A 20,286-nucleotide genomic window follows, 5' to 3' on the forward strand; every position below is an offset into this window, starting at 1 on the left:
TGTCCCAGGTGCAAACAATGGGGAAAAAATGCAGCAAACAATTAGATGAGTTATGACATTTGTACAAAGTGTTCATAATCAATACAAACCGAATATTACCTTTTGTTTATAATAATCTCACTCACCACAGGTAGATATCATCTCTTCTTTGGAGACATTACTGACGTTGTTCTTGACTGAGCAGACCAGATGTCCTGAGACGTGCTGTTTCAGAGTCATGATGTTAGTCTCATTATTTACAGAAAGGAGCTCAGCATCTGTCAGTGTGCGTCCATCCAGAGTCCAGCTGTACTGAGGACTGTCCCCTCCCTCAGAGGAGCAGGACACCCTCATCTCTCCCTGGGACAGACACTCAGAAACCAGCAGGACAGAGGACACAGGAGCTGAGAGAAACACACGCAAATGACTTATGTTACTATCATAGGATATTGATAATAATTTTCTGATCACCTGCTAAATTTGCAAGTTTGCTCACTTACGGACCCAAGACCTGCAGGACACGATTAGTCTCTAATTCTTATGGTAGTTTTATTATAATGAAGAGAGAACCAATCATCCAGAAAAAAACACATTACATGTTAGAATTTGATTTAAATTGATCGAATGTCATTCATAAGTATTTGATCTTCAAGCAAAGCATGACTTAGTACTTGGCGGAGAAACCCTTCTCAGCAAGCACAACAGTAATTCATTTCTTACAGTTGGTCACCAGGTTTGCAAACATCTCACAAGGGGGTTTTGGCCAACTCCACTTCACAGAAACTCTCTAAATCTTTTAGGTTTGTTGGCTGCCACTTGGAAACTGAAAGCTTCCTGTCATTCCACAGATATTTTATAGTAGTGAGGTCTGGATACTAGGCCACTTCATGACCTTAGCATTCTACTTTAGCCACTACTTTGCTGCCTTGGTTGTATGTTTTGGGGCATTGTCTTCCTGACAGACCTATCTCCTCCAAAACTTTATACGTTTTATTCATGTGCTTTTTTCTGAAATTTTTTTGGTTCAAAAATTCACACAAAATGTGTGTGAACAGTGAATAGTCTCTGGGCCAATAAGCACATGTTCAAATGTAACAAGTTGTGAGTTGTATTAAACATATCTGTTCTCAGAGTGTATCAACTAGATAAAATTGTCTGTCTTTGAAATTCACTGTTCCCTAACCACAAATGAGAATATCAGTGCATAATTTAGTATTTGTAATTCAAGATTCTGCTTTTTCATTAATTGATCAATATCATTTTTAATCCAATGTTAAAAAAAATATATAAAAAATAGGTTATTTTCCACCCATAAAGGTATTTATAAATGTCTTTATTATATTCAACAATAGCCTTACAGTACTCATTTAAACCATGTGTTTGACCTGAATTCCAATTTTTGTTTCCAACTCAAACCAATTATGCTGTGTGCATTCATTTTTTGTTTGCATAAAATCGTCTGCAAACATTTCTTTGTGTGTATCTTGTAGGACCTTTAATCATGCTCTACAATTTTTATTTTGATGTAATAATTTTAAGTTTCTGCCTATTTGCTTTGTTTAGTCAAATTGTATTCAATTAAATTGTATATAGTTTCATTACAACAAGAGTATATATTACATTCTCGAATTAAGAACAGGGAAAGTCCAAAATGCATGTATCTGAAATTTATTGGCATATATTATATACATAGTAAATAAAATTTTTAATTCGTGCTTCGTTTTCCAACAAGGAAAACTTACCTTGAAGAAACAACTGTAGAGTCCGCTCACCTGATGATCTTCCATCTGAATGAAAGGTTTGAAGGGTATAATTACCACTGTTATTCCTGCTGAGGTCATTGATCCTAAATGTTCCATTACTGGGAAAAAAGAGATATCTATGTTCTATGCTATTTGAAGAAAACGTATTATTTCTGACAGTTAGTATTTTTGATGAATTCTTTGACAGATCATATCTAGGTATTTCTGCAGTGCTGTCCATCAGTTGAATGTCCACAGTTCCTCCCAAAGCTCCATAACACTGAGCTCCATCCTGTCTGCCATCACAGGAAGTTCCCATACCTGAAAATTTTGAAACATTAATAAATATTTGTCTCAGTTCACACTATGTGAAGAAGCATTTATTGGCATGCAGATTAACATTAACATTACACAGGTCTGTGAGTGAAGCACATTGTGTTAAGGCTCAGCTAGCAGCACTATTTTAGAATTAGTGTCACGTTTTGACATTTTTGTCTGGAAGTCCAAACAGTAAAATGATTTTAATTTAGCTTGTACATGCTGGCTTATCATTACTACTGAATCATCTACTGTGATACTTCAGATAGTACAACAGAGTATTATAGCCACATTAAGAAAATATATATATTGGTGATCAATTATAGTTGTTGCTACGGTTGCAAGACTCTCTACAAAATGCCTGGTGTAGATGAATTAGTGAAACAAACTAATCAGCCGTATAACATCACATAGCATACATCCTCTTTATTGCACAAGGGTGTAACCATCGATAGCCTTGCATCTGTCCATTACCAGCCATTTCCTTTCCAGCCAACTCCAGCAAGTTGGATTGTTTTTCCATCAGATACAACTTTCTGCACCATCTTTTCAAAGTCCTTATACTGATCACCACACTGTGTTTATGAAATAAAAGAGGAATCATTTCCTTCCTCGATTCTAAGGTACGATTTCACTAACTCAGTGAGTATAGCTAGTCTAGCGGTTTGTCTTAAAACAAGTGTACTCTCTTCATTTGGATTTGAAATAGATTTTGATATACCTTTATTAGTCCCACAAGGGGAAATTTCATAAGGCTGCCGACCTATTGCACGCAATGGCGGCGCCATCTTACCCTCCGACCATACATACATTACACAAAACATCACATGGGGAAGACAGGTCAGAGAGGTATAACAATGGAAAATGCACCACATGAGGAAAGATAAGGAGAAAAAAATAACTCCCCCCAGACTGAGCTCCAACAGGGAGATCAGTTTGAGAACAGAAAAAAAACACCTCTGCACATAGCACATGAAAAAATACACCAAAGAAACACATGACAAGCAACAGCGACCGCGACCGCCTTCGTCAAGAGCAAGAGCAAATGGTTTTCCACTTTAATCTCACAATTTGGACATTATTCTTGCAATGATCAGTAATATTTTTTTCATAATGTGGCTCTAAGCACTCCATCATAATACAGCCATTTTAAATGGTTGTGGTCTTTCTGCAAAATGTAAAGATGCCTGCTGTGACAAAAATGAACAGTTCCGACACTTTGATGTTTCAGTTAACTTGCCCCCATAATTATGACAAGTTGTTGTTAATGTGAAATCTGTTCACATATACCACAGTTGTAGTAGATACCCAAAATAAAAAATATGATATATTCCAATAAACAGTGTTTGCACTGATATTACACAGACAGTGTCTGAAAACTGCATTTAAAACACATTTATATTGTAGATAACTGAGGGCTTTTCCAAAATCTAAATAGATTAAATAAATAAAAATTCTAAAAATGGTACATCTTCCATCATATTTGATTATTAATAAAACTGTGATGGAGCTAATTCAGGTGATTAAAATTAGTTATATATTATTTAAACATTTCTTCTTCCATAACTGTATTTACTTTAAGTGCATATCCACATGAAATTGATATCAGAATTTGATATTATTATTACAAGGAACCAAACAGTGTAATTTAAAAACAGTTAAAGCATTCTGTAATTGTAATTATATTCAACAGATCTATTGTTGATTTTTTTCTGTGTTTGAGATTCTTCATCCATAAGAAAAAAGTCAAACTTTTTCACTGACTTTACTGGATCCCGTAGCTGTAAAACATGTTATTCTATTTTGAAATGTAGAATTAAGCATTAATTTTAAAATGTTACTTGGCTCACCATGAGACACTCGAAAGAACAGCAACAATACAACAGCTTCCATGTCTGTTCAAGGTTCAGCTTCTGTTGATCCATACAGTGGCTTTCAAGCTTCAGCTCAGCGTATGCTGCTCTGAACAGACTGCTGTGTCCTGTTAGTGAACCGCCTCACAGAAACCCTTTGTGTTAGGTTTTATTGATGAGGGGATGGAAGGAGGTGGCATCAGTTTTTCTTCCTTTTTAGCTTTCAAGAAGAGAGGGAAACATCTCATTGATACTAAAAGGGGTTTTGAGAATAATTTCTTAAATTCCTAAGAAATCAGTTCACCTGTATTACAGAATTTAGATTTTAGTTATAATAATTTAGTTTTTATTAATCCGGATGACCACTAACTTTTTAAACACTATGCAAAGAATTGATATATTTTATACTTATACAAATAATTATAGGTCATCTTTAAAGCTTGGCAAATCTCAAGTTTTAATAGTACAAATCTTAAAGTCCGATAAGCCACTAAAACACAGTTAATCCAGTAATAGCATGCTGCAAAATAGCACCATCTCTTGGTAAAGAATAATGTCAATGCCGCTGAGGCCAAGGGGCAGAATGGACCTAATATACAGATGGAAACACAGAGGCTCAAAAAATGGTGTGAATAACATTTATTTACAAAGATGTAATTTTTAAATATAAATGACAAATACTAGTGCACGGGAGCAGGGAACTGTTTACAGGGGCTATGTATATGAAGCTATGTATATCAGTGAAGGCAACAAAAGATCCTCAGCACTTAGCTCTTGCATTTATATACAGTGTTATGAAAATGTTTGGGCACCCCAGATAATTTTCATGATTTTCCTTCATAAAACATTGTTTGGATTAGCAATTTATCAAATAGCAGACGAACACAGTGATATTTGAGAAGGGAAATGACGTTTATAGGATTTACAGAAAGTGTGCAATAGTGCAACAGAAAAATCACATCAATATTTAGTAGATCCTCCTTCTGCAGGATTAACGTGGTGATTGTGGCTCAAGAGTTAGGCGTTCACCTTGTAATCGGAAGGTTGCCGGTTCAAGTCCCGGCTTGGACAGTCTTGGTCGTTGTGTCCTTCACCTGTTGCCTACTGGCGGTGGCGCCAGTGTCAGTGCGCCCCAGGATGGCTGTGGCTACAATGTAGCTTGCATCACCTGTATGTGGATGACTGGTTGTGTAAAGCGCTTTGGGGTCCTTAGGGACTAGTAAAGCGCTATACAAATACAGGCCATTTACCATAGTTGTCTTGTTGAAATATCCACCCCTGGCACAACTTCAACTTGGTGACTGATTCTTGAACATTGTTCTCAAAAATCTGCTGATTTTGACCAGAACCCATTCGACTCTCAACTTTAACAAGGTCCCAGTACCTGCACTGGCCACACAGCCCCACAGCATGATGGAACCACCACCAAATTTTACTGTGGGTAGCAAGTGTTTGCCTTGAAATGCTGTGTTCTGTTTCCACCATGCATACTGACTTTTGTTATGTCCAAATAAGTCCATTTTTGTTTCATCAGTCCACTGCACCTTATTTCAAAATCAAGCTGGCTTGACCAAATGTGTGTGAAACATACCTCAAGTGACTCTGTTTGTGCGAAAAGGCTTCTTCTGCATTTATCTCCCATACAGCATCTCCTTGTGCAAAGTGTGCTGAATAGTTGAACAATACACAGTGACACCATCTGCAGCAAGATGTTGTTGTAGGTCTTTGGAGCTGCTCTGTGGGTTGACTGTGACTGTTCTCACCATCCTTCACCTCTGCTTATCTAAGATTTTCCTTGGCCTGCCATTTTGGGCCTTAACCAGAACTGTGCCTGTGGTCTTCCATTTCCTCACAGTGGAAACTGACAGCTGAAATCTCTGAGATAGCTTTTTGTTTCCTTCCTCTAAACTATGATGTTGAACAGTATTTGGTTTCAGGTCATTCGAGAGTTGTTTTTAGGCTGCTACTCAGAGAAGATGCAAAGAGGAGAAAAACGTGCAATTGGCCACCTTAAATACCCTTTCTTATAAGTTTATAAGATTCACATGTGTATGTAGGTCAAGGGTCAATGAGTTTACCAAACAAATTTTGTGTTCCAATAATTAGTGCTAAAGGTATTCAAATCAATAAAACGACAATTTGGTGCCCAAATTTACGCACCAGCCTAATTTTGTTTAAGTAACTATTGCACACTTTCTGTAAATCCTATAAGTGTCATTTGACTTCCCAAGTATCACTGTGTTTGTATGCTATATGATATATTTAAATGAAATTGCTGATCCAAACAACCAATGATTTATGAAGAAAAATCATGAAAATTATCAGGGGTGCCCAAACATTTGCAAACCACTGTATATAAATGCAAGAGCTAAGTGCTGAGGATGTAAATCATAAAGAAAGCTATATACATGAATGTGAGCTAACGCTGATAGCAGACAATCTGGCAAAGAGTAGTGGTCAACACTGGTCTTAAATACAGCCGTGATAATGAGCTCCAGGTGTGATTCAAGGTAGGAAATGAGGTCAGCTAGAGGTGGAGACACGTAGCTCTATGGAAAAATGCTGCCACTCACCTGGACCATGACAAATAATACTGCTTCAGACTGATTTGGTGACCCCTTACACCTTTCTTAGACTTTATTTTGAATATTATAATAATCTCTTTCAGTGTGTTTTTATTTTATTTATATAGTCCGAAACACAACATATGCCACCACAAAATACCTTAATCACTAAGGCCTCCCAGACATAGACAACCTACAGGTCTCTTTATTAAACAGTATGGACCATAGTGTCTTCAGAGGTGGCAAAAGTACAGTTATTCTTTACTTAAGTAGACGTACTAATACATGCGTTAAAAAAACACTCTGGTTTATGTATTGATTCAACTTCTTTACTCGAGTAAGAATGAAAAAGTACAGGCAGCACAGGCTGTGGAATGTATTCAAAGTGAGAAAGTAAAAAGTGCCTCTTTGAAGGACATCTGTTTTTGTACAAAGATAACTGAACCACATGCTAGAGAAATCTAATGGGCCTATTAAACAAATACAAACATTTTTTGTTTGCCTACACACCTACACAGAAAAATGAATATAGTCATGAGCTCTGTTTTTGCTGCTCTAAGATGTACTGCTCTTTATGGATTTACATTATGCATTACGTTCTTGAAGGTTTTTTTTAGTCACAAGTTTCACTTGGAGCCCCGTCGGGGCGCAATTGTGTGCATCCCTGACCAAATTGCATGAATTACCTACCTTGTTTAAGAATTTGATTGGGCAATTCAACATCATTCACACATTGTCACAGCACAAGCATTTATGAAGACGAACTGGAACTTACTCATTAGCTCTTGACAGGATGGTGACTTCAAGTGCTGCTAATACAAAGTTAAATTCAGTTGTTCAGTTGGTATAAAATGGCTACTGGACCTCTTTAGGTTTCCTTGAAGATGTTTCACCTTTCATCTGAGAAGCTTCTTCAGTTCTAAGAGAAAGTGATGGAAAGTTCCAGATTGGGTAGTACCAGGGGAACAATATGAGAACAGCACCACCAAGGCTTTTGGTGGAGCAATACAGGAAGAGCATATTGGAGAAGGACCAACCCTTAACAGCAATGTTCAGTGGCTAGTGAATCTAAAAACAGATCACAGCAACCACCCTGAACAGGGTCCAGTAATTATCACAGTGGTAGACATCCAAGAAAGGGTCTCCAGTATCAAGAGTTGGACAGCACCAGGCCCCGACATAGTTCACGCCTAGTGGCTGAAGAAGCTAACTGCACTCCATAAGCATCTGGCAGCACAAATGAACTAGCTAGTCGATGGGAGACACTCAGAAAGGCCGGACAGCCCTGATCCTCAAGGACCCCCAGAAGGGACTGGTCCCATCCAACTACCGGCAAAGTTGGATGGGACCAGGCCATTTAAGATGAACAGGCACATGGCAAGAATACCAGAGGCCCAAAACATTAGCTCCTGGTAGACCGAGCAGACAGCCAAGATTGCAAGATTAGGCTAACCAACCTGTGCACTGGATTAATTACAAGAAGGTTTATGACTTCATGCCTCACACCTGGATTTGTCCTGCAGACAGACAAAATGGTGTTGGCTAACCAACCAGAAATAGTGGATGTAGAAACAGAAGAAGACAGCCGTAGTGATAGATGTAGCGATGACAGTAACATCCGAAAGAAGGAGAATGAGAAGTTTGAGAAATACCAAGGGCTTAGAGAGGAGTTTGAGAAGATGTAGGGGGTTAAGGTAACAGTGGTCCCAGTGGTAATCGAAGCACTAAGTGCAGTGACTCCCAAGCTAGGTGAGTGGCTCCAGCAGATCCCAGGAACAATATTCGAGATCGCTGCCCAGAGAGAGAAAAAAAGAAAAAAAAAAGAATACTGCTAGCATAATGGACAGGTTTTTGATGGGGGCTCTCACATAAAAGCAAAGCAGAGGTTGAAGCATCGCAAAATATGCTTCCAAACCAACTTTCTTCCAAGCCAAAGGCTAGAAAATATGATGATGCATATCTTGTATTTGGCTTCACCTGCACAACGACGGTGCCAATGTAGGTATACTGACAGAATTTGTTTTCCCTGCGTCGGGAGCACGCGCTGGGCTGTCCAAATCACGGACCAACAGTATCCCACATTATGGATTTTCAGTTCACAAACACTTCTAATAATAACATTTTGGCAATGTTGTAAAATAAAAGGGGGCCCAGCAAAAAAAAAAAAAGTTACAATGGAACCAGAAAGAAAAAAAGTACACTTTCTCCAGTCTGGAATCATTGTAATCTCATAATGTCAAATAAGGTATATGTTTTTCCGCTCCTATGCTTTTGTATTCCTGCCTCATCAGTACCATGTGGAAGAGTTTTTTCCAAAGCAGGAGAACTGATCTCAAACAAAAGCTTCTGATTTCTTAATAAAAATCTGCCTTTTCCCCTTACACACACAAGTACACAAGCACTCCCACAGTCAAAAGCACTTATAATTCCTAAACCAAACTTCCCCTTTATTTCACATTTTTCTCTTATACTTCCTTGCATAACAATAAAGTATAACGTATTTTTTCTGTTCTAAACATTACATACTGTATTAGTCAATTATATTATTTTTATTATATTGAAATTAATTGGAATATATAGACTTCTCTTTCATTTGGATTAGCACTTTATCATCAGCTGGTTTTGTAAACAGGAAAACAGATGTCAGAATAAATATACCTAGTTCAGTTTCTTGGCACAAGCTTTAGCCACTTTGCCGGCAATACTTCTTTTGTCCTGCAGATGTCGGTATTGAACGATACACTCCACTAGAAGTAATCTACCCATCATTACTCTCCGCCATATGTTAAAATAGCTAAGATAGCTCACTAAATGTAAAGCTATAACAGTTTTTTTTATTACACATTAAAACAACTAAATAAAAAAACTTTAAGTTTAGTTATTTTAATAAGGACTTGGACTTGGGCCCCTGATCGGCACTGGGCAAAGTGGTCTGGTGCGGACCAGGAGAAGGCCCATGGTGGATGTTGGCACAATGTGAATTCTGCCCAGTGCTCTGTCAAAGTGAAGAAATTCAATGAAGTGCGGGTAAACGGCGATAGTAACTATGATTCTCTATAGCCAAATGCTTTGTCATCTAACTAGTGAAGTGCGTTCAATTCCAGAGAGAGTTCAATTCCCACCATCAGGCTGGGGTCTTGTTGTGCTAGTCTGCATGTTCTCTCAGTGTTTCTCTCCGGGTACTCCAGCTTCTTCCCACAGTCCAATGACATGGAGTTAGTGAGGATAGGTTAATTGGAAACTCCAAATTGCCCATAGGTGAGAATGGTTGTCTGCTGGCGACCTGCCCCTGCACCCTGCCTCTCGCCCTAAGACAGCTGGGATAGGCTAAAAAAGATAAGTGGCAGAGAATGGATTGATGTAGTTTAATAAATTTTTGGCAGTGACAATAAGCATGAAACAGACTGAGTACAAAAATCCTTTACTGTTTAATGCATGATTATTTAGTCAACTAAAATATTTGTTCTCATAAATATTACTGAGGTGTATAACTATGTCTGTAAATCACCTAATGTACACTATAAATGTTAATATGTTATACAAAATTTTTTTGCAGTGTAGAAGTAGAAGTTAAAGCAAAGTATACAATATGAATATTTACTCAATTAAATGCAATCTTTAGTACAATGTAAACTTATTTTATAACATCGTATTTCGATATAGGATTTTCACTTCAGTAAGAGAAGAGTATTTACATCTTTATTTATTTGTCAATACACTGGCAAAAACATATTTAACTCTTCAAAATGCTGAATACATTTTTTCAACAAATTCCCAAATAAAAGGCAGAAAGCACCGGGGTTGTGGGCGGGTGGGTGCATGGGGGCCCGGCCCTGGAGCAGGGTGCCGCCGGTGCATCGAGCCGCCTGGGGGGCTCTTCAACTGGTGGGGGGGATGGTCACATCTTGCAGGAGCTTTCTTCTCTCAGGAACTCTCTGCAGGAGGGGGAGATACAGGAGAGGTGGAGGAAGATCTCAGCCTGGGCGTTTACCGTCTTATGTAGTCTGGAAGATGTGTGGTTGGTGGGGTGGGTGCAGTTTTCTCTGTGGTGGGGTTGGGTGGACTGTCCAGGGCTCTGTGGAGCCGGGGGGCGCTACTGCACTGGGCCCCGGTCTGATGGGCCTGGGCCCCCCTTCCCTGGCGGGTCGCGGAGGGTGGGAGTGCCTACTGGGGTCAGCGGGGGAGCTGGCCCCAGGGAGGGGTTACCTGCCCCTCCCTTCCTTCCCTCCCCATCTCCAGCTGCCTCCCTCTTCCCGCTCCTCCACAACCACCCACACATGCAGGGCCTTGGAGTGGGGGTATGTCACCAGGGTGCAGAGGAGGCTACCCCCCCCCCCCCCCCCCTGTCCCCTTCTGGCTGCCTCTGCCTCAATTTTATCCCACAACTTAGACATTCACATTATTCACACTCTCATTACACATACATATAGGATCTTGGGGGTGGGCACAATCACGGAGTCCAAATCACCATCAGGGTGTATACCTCACCCCTGACGTCGTTGCCCACCTCTCAATTTTAAATACACTTAGTCATTGAGGGTTAGCAGGAGGGACTATGCGCTTACCTGCTGCTCCTTGGCAGGTAGCTCCATGCCCTCCTGGGTTTTAATTGCACCTTAGAACACATATGCATCAACACTACAATGAGCGGGTGGAGGGAGGTTTGGAGTCTTCTCCCACCCCCATTCTCTGCGGCCTGCTGGAGCGGGAGGGCTAGTAGGAGGAGTTGGCCGTCCGACTGCGGTCTGGGGTGTGGGGCCTCCCTGCTGCTGCGGAGTCGGGGTGGTCTCCCTCTCCCCACTGCAGGGAAAAGGGTAACACCACCTGGGTCTGGGTGCAATTCCCCCCTCCAGGGGCAAGGGTACCTAGACCCGGTTTGTAGAGTACGCTTGGGGAGTGTGATTGTGTGTACAGCGTCTCTTTATGTCTGTCTCCACGTTGGTTGAGTGTGGAGTGAGTGCATATGAGAGCATGAGGGTGGGAATGGATGTTTGTGTCTGTGTGTGCCTGTATGTCTGTGTCTATATGTCAGGTTGGGTATCAGACGCCACCTCTCTGGGGACACCTCAGGCCCTCCAAGGTTTGGAGGCCTATCTCCACCCACCACCACTTCCCCTGCCGGTGGCGGACTCCTTCAGGTGTCGGTGTGTTGGTGGTTCTTTGTGTCTGGGGGTGGGCGTCCGGGTACACACCGGCTCACTCCTTGGCGGCCGCTTGTCGGGGCCTGGGGCCTGGGGCTCGCTCGGGCCCCTTTGGAGGTGGGGTGCCCCCGGCCTCTCGGCCTAGGGCTCGGTCACTCAGGCGCAGCTGGGGGCCGGCGGAGCTCACGGGCGCGTCACTGCAACTCCCCCTGACTTCTGCTCCGCGGCTGCTGGGCGAGCCCTCATCTGGGACTCTCCTCAGCTCTTACTGGGACAGTGGCGCGGCTGCCCCTCTGTTGGTCTTCCATGGTCTCTCGTGTTCTGGGGGCCTCTGGATGTCTGGAGTTTTGATCTCCTCCATACCCGCTTCACACCCTGGAGGACGGGGCTGTGGCCCCCCCCACACTCCCTAGCAGATCATTACATGGAGAAACCTTTGGAATGCAAGCATGCTGATCCACACAGGTATGCACACATGGGTATTCACAGACGCGGACTAAAGCTTTCTTGGCTGCTGCCTCAAAGCACACTGTGCGCTGTCTATCTTGCGTGCTGCACAATATCGTTTATTACTTAGTAAATACTGATATCTATGACTAGCTAGTTTATTGTGATGGTGCTTTGTTTTCTCTATTATTATGTTGCTCTTTGTTGTTTGCTGTCTCCTCTGTTTGTTTTTGTTTGTTTGTTTGTTTGTTTTTTTTTCTCCATACAGGTGACCCAGGAATTTTTTTTTTTTTTTTTTGTCTCTCTTCCCCCCCCTTCTCACCGTCTCTTCTCCCCTTTGGTTTTCTTTCTTTCTCTCCCCCTCTCTCTCTCATTCATTCCCCCTGTCCTATTTATTAAAAAAAAAAAAAAAAAAAAAAAAAATGACAAAGGATGAACTGAAGCTCTGCCATCACGTAATGTCGCATACTGCTGTTTCTGATGTCATTTAGAAAAAAAAAAAAAAAAAAAAAAAAAAAAAAAAAGCAAAGCAGAGGTTGAAGCATCGCAAAATATGCTTCCAAACCAACTTTCATCCAAGCCAAAGGCTAGAAAATATGATGATGCATATCTTGTATTTGGCTTCACCTGCACAACGACGGTGCCAATGTAGGTATACTGACAGAATTTGTTTTCCCTGCGTCGGGAGCACGCGCTGGGCTGTCCAAATCATGGACCAACAGTATCCCACATTATGGATTTTCAGTTCACAAACACTTCTAATAATAACATTTTGGCAATGTTGTAAAATAAAAGGGGGCCCAGCAAAAAAAAAAAAAGTTACAATGGAACCAGAGAGAAAAAAAGTACACTTTCTCCAGTCTGGAATCATTGTAATCTCATAATGTCAAATAAGGTATATGTTTTTCCGCTCCTATGCTTTTGTATTCCTGCCTCATCAGTACCATGTGGAAGAGTTTTTTCCAAAGCAGGAGAACTGATCTCAAACAAAAGCTTCTGATTTCTTAATAAAAATCTGCCTTTTCCCCTTACACACACAAGTACACAAGCACTCCCACAGTCAAAAGCACTTATAATTCCTAAACCAAACTTCCCCTTTATTTCACATTTTTCTCTTATACTTCCTTGCATAACAATAAAGTATAACGTATTTTTTCTGTTCTAAACATTACATACTGTATTAGTCAATTATATTATTTTTATTATATTGAAATTAATTGGAATATATAGACTTCTCTTTCATTTGGATTAGCACTTTATCATCAGCTGGTTTTGTAAACAGGAAAACAGATGTCAGAATAAATATACCTAGTTCAGTTTCTTGGCACAAGCTTTAGCCACTTTGCCGGCAATACTTCTTTTGTCCTGCAGATGTCGGTATTGAACGATACACTCCACTAGAAGTAATCTACCCATCATTACTCTCCGCCATATGTTAAAATAGCTAAGATAGCTCACTAAATGTAAAGCTATAACAGTTTTTTTTATTACACATTAAAACAACTAAATAAAAAAACTTTAAGTTTAGTTATTTTAATAAGGACTTGGACTTGGGCCCCTGATCGGCACTGGGCAAAGTGGTCTGGTGCGGACCAGGAGAAGGCCCATGGTGGATGTTGGCACAATGTGAATTCTGCCCAGTGCTCTGTCAAAGTGAAGAAATTCAATGAAGTGCGGGTAAACGGCGATAGTAACTATGATTCTCTATAGCCAAATGCTTTGTCATCTAACTAGTGAAGTGCGTTCAATTCCAGAGAGAGTTCAATTCCCACCATCAGGCTGGGGTCTTGTTGTGCTAGTCTGCATGTTCTCTCAGTGTTTCTCTCCGGGTACTCCAGCTTCTTCCCACAGTCCAATGACATGGAGTTAGTGAGGATAGGTTAATTGGAAACTCCAAATTGCCCATAGGTGAGAATGGTTGTCTGCTGGCGACCTGCCCCTGCACCCTGCCTCTCGCCCTAAGACAGCTGGGATAGGCTAAAAAAGATAAGTGGCAGAGAATGGATTGATGTAGTTTAATAAATTTTTGGCAGTGACAATAAGCATGAAACAGACTGAGTACAAAAATCCTTTACTGTTTAATGCATGATTATTTAGTCAACTAAAATATTTGTTCTCATAAATATTACTGAGGTGTATAACTATGTCTGTAAATCACCTAATGTACACTATAAATGTTAATATGTTATACAAAATTTTTTTGCAGTGTAGAAGTAGAAGTTAAAGCAAAGTATACAATATGAATATTTACTCAATTAAATGCAATCTTTAGTACAATGTAAACTTATTTTATAACATCGTATTTCGATATAGGATTTTCACTTCAGTAAGAGAAGAGTATTTACATCTTTATTTATTTGTCAATACACTGGCAAAAACATATTTAACTCTTCAAAATGCTGAATACATTTTTTCAACAAATTCCCAAATAAAAGGCAGAAAGCATCATAAAAAAAAACAGGTTTAAGATTCCTGAAATAAAATTTCGTATAAACAGCAGTTACAAGTGGGCTGATTCTTTTTGTTTATAGCATTATCTAATTTCAGCTTTACCTAGAAAAAAAAGTGGCAAATGACTATAGACTACTTTTATTACATATTTTTTTCTATTAGTTTCCACAGAATCCAAATCCAAAAATACTCATCGCTTCACCAGATGAAATTTGCAACTTAGTGTTGGCCTAAGTTGCAGAACTTCTCATTTCGACCATCAAAACAGAGTTTTCTGGGAATTCTGCTTGTAGGGCAGCAGAGGCTTCAGCTTTTTCATTTTTCTTTTTCTTCCAAGTAAAGTAGATGGAAATCCCAATTAGTAAGACAATTACCACAACTGCTCTCAAACCACATATAGGCAAGGAAATATCTGTACAGAGACACAAAAAACACAAGCAAAGTTAAAGCTGTGACAGAAGAGTTATCTGTTATATACTGTGGTTCATATCAGGTAAAATCAACTTTTTGCTGACTCCTTATTTACAAAGACTCACCACACCAGGTAGTGGCATGTATTTGATTTGTAAGATTTTTTATCATTCCAGATGCCCTTCCTAAAACAACCCTAAAGGAGTTTTGTTTCTTCTCAGGAGCCAAAGGTCTTTTGGTCATTAGAAAAATGTGCAAACTATTACACTAATCAGCCACTACCATTGTTCACATTAGTTAAATCCTTTTCTACCACATCAGTTGTGAAAGAGGTATTGTCCTCACCCTGCAAGGTGGGCTGCACAAATTAATTCGATTATATGAGAACGGTGAAACAGATAACATAGGTGTGGCTACTGGGAGGATGAGGGGTTCTGGTGGTTGCCAGTATGTTTTATTATTTGGGATCTTGAAGATTTGCAGACACACAGTCTGTTGTTAGTTTAAGACAGTCTGTTTATGGCTGCAGGTGCAACACAATAAATTACACATAATATAATCATTAAGTTTTTCTCACTCACCACAAGTACATTTGCTTTGTTCTTTGTAGACTTCACTGACATTGTTCCTGACTGAGCAGGTCAGACGTCCTGAGACATGCTGTTTCAGAGTGATGTTGTTACTCTCATTATTTCCAGAAGAGAGCTCAGCATCTGTCAGTGTGCGTCCATCCAGAGTCCAGCTGTACTGAGGACTGTCCCCTCCCTCAGGGGAGCAGGACACCCTCATCTGTCCGAGGAATAGACACTCAGAGACGATCAGGACAGAGGTCACAGGAGCTGAGAGAAACACACAAATATGACTTTTGATACATCAAATGATACACTTTCATGCACTATGCACCTCAGCACTTGATGTCCCTACTGTGTGACTTCACATTGTCTGCCACTTAGTACTGAGTTTCTGTAGTTCCTGAAATCTTCCGCTCTCTTACAGTTGATTATGGAATATGTGGGAGGGAAGAAATATCTCAAAATAACTTGCTGAAAAGGTAGCATCCATGTTACACTAACATACACAACTTCAGTGTAATCTTTAGTACACTTGAGTACACATGTTCGCAAATGTTTGTAGAGGCAGACTGCATGGGTTTCACACATCTGTGGCAATGGAAGTGAAAACATCTGAATTTTAAGATTAAGAGATGTGGCCCAATACGTTGGTGTATGAAGTGCACATCATGTAGATTATATTTATTTCATGCACAAAATATATGTATCTTAAAATATGTGCTCTATATTATAAAGATTACCAAAACAATATTGCATTTACATGAATTAAAGGCTGCATTTCCCAACATTTACCTTGAATGAACAACTGTAAAGTCCTCTCGCCTAATGATCTTCCATCTGAATCAAAGGGTTGAAGGGAGTAATTACCACTGTCATTCCTGCTCAGGTTATTGATCCTAAATTTTCCATTACTGGGAAAAAATAGAGATCTATGTGCTATAGTATTATGAAGAAACCTGTTCTTTATGACATTTAATATTCTTAATGAATTCTTAAACAGTTGGTATCTAGATATTTCTGCAGTGGTGTCAATCAGCTGGATGTCCACAGTTCCTCCCAAAGCTCCATAACACTGAGCTCCATCCTGTCTGCCATCACAGTAAGTTTCCACACCTGCAAAATTTGAAACATTAAAAAGAAAAACATTTGTGATTCATTAGTTTCTAGCAAACAAATCACAATAAAAATTACATTAACATTGTCAGCAATCCAAAATTTACTGATGTGAGGACTTCTACTTGTTAAAAATATTTTTAGTATTACCATGTTTAAACCTAATTATGTTTTGGATAACCCAGTGCTTTGATTGATTGGTATCACATACAGTGGGGCAAAAAAGTATTTAATCAGCCACCGATTGTGCAAGTTCCCCCACTTAAAATGATGACAGAGGTCAGTAATTTGCACCAGAGGTACACTTCAACTGTGAGAGACAGAATGTGAAAAAAAAATCCATGAATTCACATGGTAGGATTTGTAAAGAATTTATTCGTAAATCAGGGTGGAAAATAAGTATTTGGTCACCTCAAACAAGGAAAATCTCTGGCTCTCACAGACCTGTAACGTCTTCTGTAAGAAGCTTTTCTGTCCCCCACTCGTTACCTGTATGAATGGCACCTGTTTGAACTCATCATCTGTATAAAAGACACCTGTCCACAGCCTCAAACAGTCAGACTCCAAACTCCACCATGGCCAAGATCAAAGAGCTTTCGAAGGACACCAGGAAAAGTATTGTAGACCTGCACCAGACTGGGAAGAGTGAATCTACAATAGGCAAGCAGCTTGGTGTGAAAAAATCAACTGTGGGAGCAATCATCAGAAAATGGAAGACATACAAGACCACTGATAATCTCCCTCGATCTGGGGCTCCACGCAAGATCTCATCCCGTGGGGTCAAAATGATCATGAGAACGGTGAGCAAAGATCCCAGAACCACACGGGGGGACCTGGTGAATGACCTGCAGAGAGCTGGGACCAAAGTAACAAAGGTCACCATCAGTAACACACTACAACGGCAGGGAATCAAATCCCGCAGTGCCAGACGTGTTCCGCTGCTGAAGCCAGTGCATGTCCAGGCCCGTCTGAAGTTTGCCAGAGAGCACATGGATGATACAGCAGAGGATTGGGAGAATGTCATGTGGTCAGATGAAACCAAAGTAGAACTTTTTGGTATAAATTCAACTCATCGTGTTTGGATGAAGAAGAATACTGAGTTGCATCCCAAGAACACCATACCTACTGTGAAGCATGGGGGTGGAAACATCATGCTATGGGGCTGTTTTTCTGCCAAGGGGACAGGACGACTGATCCGTGTTAAGAACAGAATGAATGGGGCCATGTATCGTCAGATTTTGAGCCAAAACCTCCTTCCATCAGTGAGAACTTTGAAGATGAAACGAGGCTGGGTCTTCCAACATGACAATGATCCAAAACACACCGCCCGGGCAACAAAGGAGTGGCTCCGTAAGAAGCATTTGAAAGTCCTGGAGTGGCCTAGCCAGTCTCCAGACCTCAACCCCATAGAAAATCTGTGGCGGGAGTTGAAAGTCCGTGTTGCTCGGCGACAGCCCCAAAACATCACTGCTCTCGAGAAGATCTGCATGGAGGAATGGGCCAAAATACCAGCTACTGTGTGTGCAAACCTGGTAAAGACCTATAGTAAACGTTTGACCTCTGTTATTGCCAACAAAGGTTATGTTACAAAGTATTGAGTTGTATTTTTGTTATTGACCAAATACTTATTTTCCACCCTGATTTACGAATAAATTCTTTACAAATCCTACCATGTGGATTCATGGATTTTTTTTTTTCACATTCTGTCTCTCACAGTTGAAGTGTACCTCTGGTGCAAATTACTGACCTCTTTCATCATTTTAGGTGGGGGAACTTGCACAATCGGTGGCTGACTAAATACTTTTTTGCCCCACTGTAAGTTGTAGTAGCACCACTACCGTAAATCTGTCAGCTCTTACTGTTTTACTCAGAGTAGGTAGCAGTTTTGCAAATTGTAGGTAATAGAGGCTGAAGAACAAAATGCTGCATCCATAATTTCAAACACGAATGTGTCCAACATTTATTAATATATTAAGAACTAAGAAACACAGGTAGATACATTCTCCACATTTTAGACGAATGCAAACACTACATTCTTTTCATGAAAAAAAAGAAATGGGTGTTCATCAAACAGAAAAAAGGAAGCTATATTTCAGAAAAAAGAATCCTCAAACAAGCAGGATGGAGATGTTTATTTATGAAGGTAGCATTAAAATTGAAAGAGGAATGCAACCGAAACATTGTTCAGCATATCTGTAGTGACTGCATGACTTAAATAACTTAAGATGTGGATTCATAGTTACAGCCAAGCAAAAAGTTGAGACAGTTTCTTGAAAATTAGGCAGTCCATCAAAGTGAAAAATAAGCTTGATTTCTCTGATAAGGAGGGAGGGAATAAAGTCCTCTAAAATGTCAGAACTCACTTAAACACACTGCAACAAGACTGCCAAGGTGCATAGTGATCTAAGATTTTACCACTGTTACTTAAACTGATAAAAAGAAAAAAAAGGAACTGAAGCTCTTCTCAAATTGTCACGTACTGCAATTGAAGCCAATAGATTCTTACATTAATTTATTAAAAGCAATCAAAGTACACATATATTAGCTTTTAAATTCTCTGATGATGATGTCAGATATTTTGTAAGGGTTAAAAAATAGATTCACTTGTTGGTTTAATAAACAAAGTCCTGTTGGTTTCATACTGACACCTGTGTCCTAAAGATTGAGGTGCAGTTGATAAAAATGAAGCCTATGCGTAAAAACAAATACTTCATGAATGAATGTACAGAATGACCGTAATGAACAAAGTCATGATTATTATTTTTAAATCAAAAATGTTCTCACTCACCACAGGTAGATATCCTCTCCTCTTTGTAGACATAACTGACATTGTTCCTGACTGAGCAGGTCAGACGTCCTGAGATGTGCTGTTTCAGAATAATGTTTTTACTCTCATTGTTTCCAGAAAGGAGCTCAGCATCTGTCAGTGTGCGTCCATCCAGAGTCCAGCTGTACTGAGGACTGTCCCCTCCCTCAGAGGAGCAGGACACCCTCATCTCTCCCTGGGACAGACACGCAGAGACCAGCAGGACAGAGGACACAGGAGCTGAGAGAAACACGCACAGATGACTTTGATAATATAATGAGATGCACTTTCATGCACTATGCTTCCTTCTGTGTAACTTTACATGGTCTGTAACTTAATGGCTGATTTTCCATAGTTCCTAAATTCGTCCGCTCTGCAATAATATCACTTTACATCAATTAAAGGCTGCATTTCCCAACATTTACCTTGAATGAACAGCTGTAAAGTCTGCACGCCTGATGTTGTTCCATCTGAATCAAAGGTTCGAAGGGTATATATACCACTGTCTGTCCTGCTCAGATTATTGATCCTAAATGTTCCATTACTGGGAAAATAAGCTCTCTCTCCTATGGTATTAGAAATAACCTTATTATTTAACCAATTTAGTATTCTTAATGAATTCTTGAACAGTTGGTATCTAGGTATTTCAGAGCTGCTGTCCATCAGCTGGATGTCCACAGTTCCTCCCAAAGCTCCATAACACTGAGCTCCATCCTGTCTGCCATCACAGTGAGTTTCCACACCTGCAAATTTTGAAACATTAAAAAGACAAACATTTGTGATTCGTTAGTTTCTGGCAAATAAATCACAATAAAAATTAAATTATGAGGACTTTTACTTGTTAAAAAGTATTTTAGTATTACCATGTTTATACCTAATTGATCCTAAC

The 20,286-nt window shown here is 39.9% G+C and overlaps 1 protein-coding gene across 2 annotated transcripts in view; it reads right to left on the reverse strand.

Moving 5' to 3' along the window:
- LOC146582235 (uncharacterized) overlaps positions 1 to 20,286 on the reverse strand; it is a 36,628-nt gene that overhangs the window by 15,884 nt on the left and 458 nt on the right. Inside the window, exons 2-6 of one of the 2 annotated variants that reach the window (XM_085293071.1) lie at positions 19,823 to 20,140; positions 19,380 to 19,637; positions 16,271 to 16,591; positions 15,488 to 15,745; positions 14,105 to 14,907 (exon numbers count right to left, since the gene is read on the reverse strand). In XM_085293071.1, coding sequence (XP_085149197.1) covers positions 14,726 to 14,907; positions 15,488 to 15,745; positions 16,271 to 16,591; positions 19,380 to 19,637; positions 19,823 to 20,140 — 1,337 coding nt within the window. In that variant the 3' untranslated portion in view covers positions 14,105 to 14,725. Of the gene's footprint in view, positions 1 to 1,721; positions 2,043 to 14,104; positions 14,908 to 15,487; positions 15,746 to 16,270; positions 16,592 to 19,379; positions 19,638 to 19,822; positions 20,141 to 20,286 lie in introns of those variants that run through there. The other variant, XM_085293064.1, reaches the window with a different exon arrangement.

Source organism: Mchenga conophoros, linkage group LG2, assembly GCF_057382185.1.
Source record: "Mchenga conophoros isolate Kocher_MC1m ecotype Shallow Benthic linkage group LG2, M_conophoros_male_GT1.1, whole genome shotgun sequence".
Taxonomy (NCBI): domain Eukaryota; kingdom Metazoa; phylum Chordata; class Actinopteri; order Cichliformes; family Cichlidae; genus Mchenga; species Mchenga conophoros.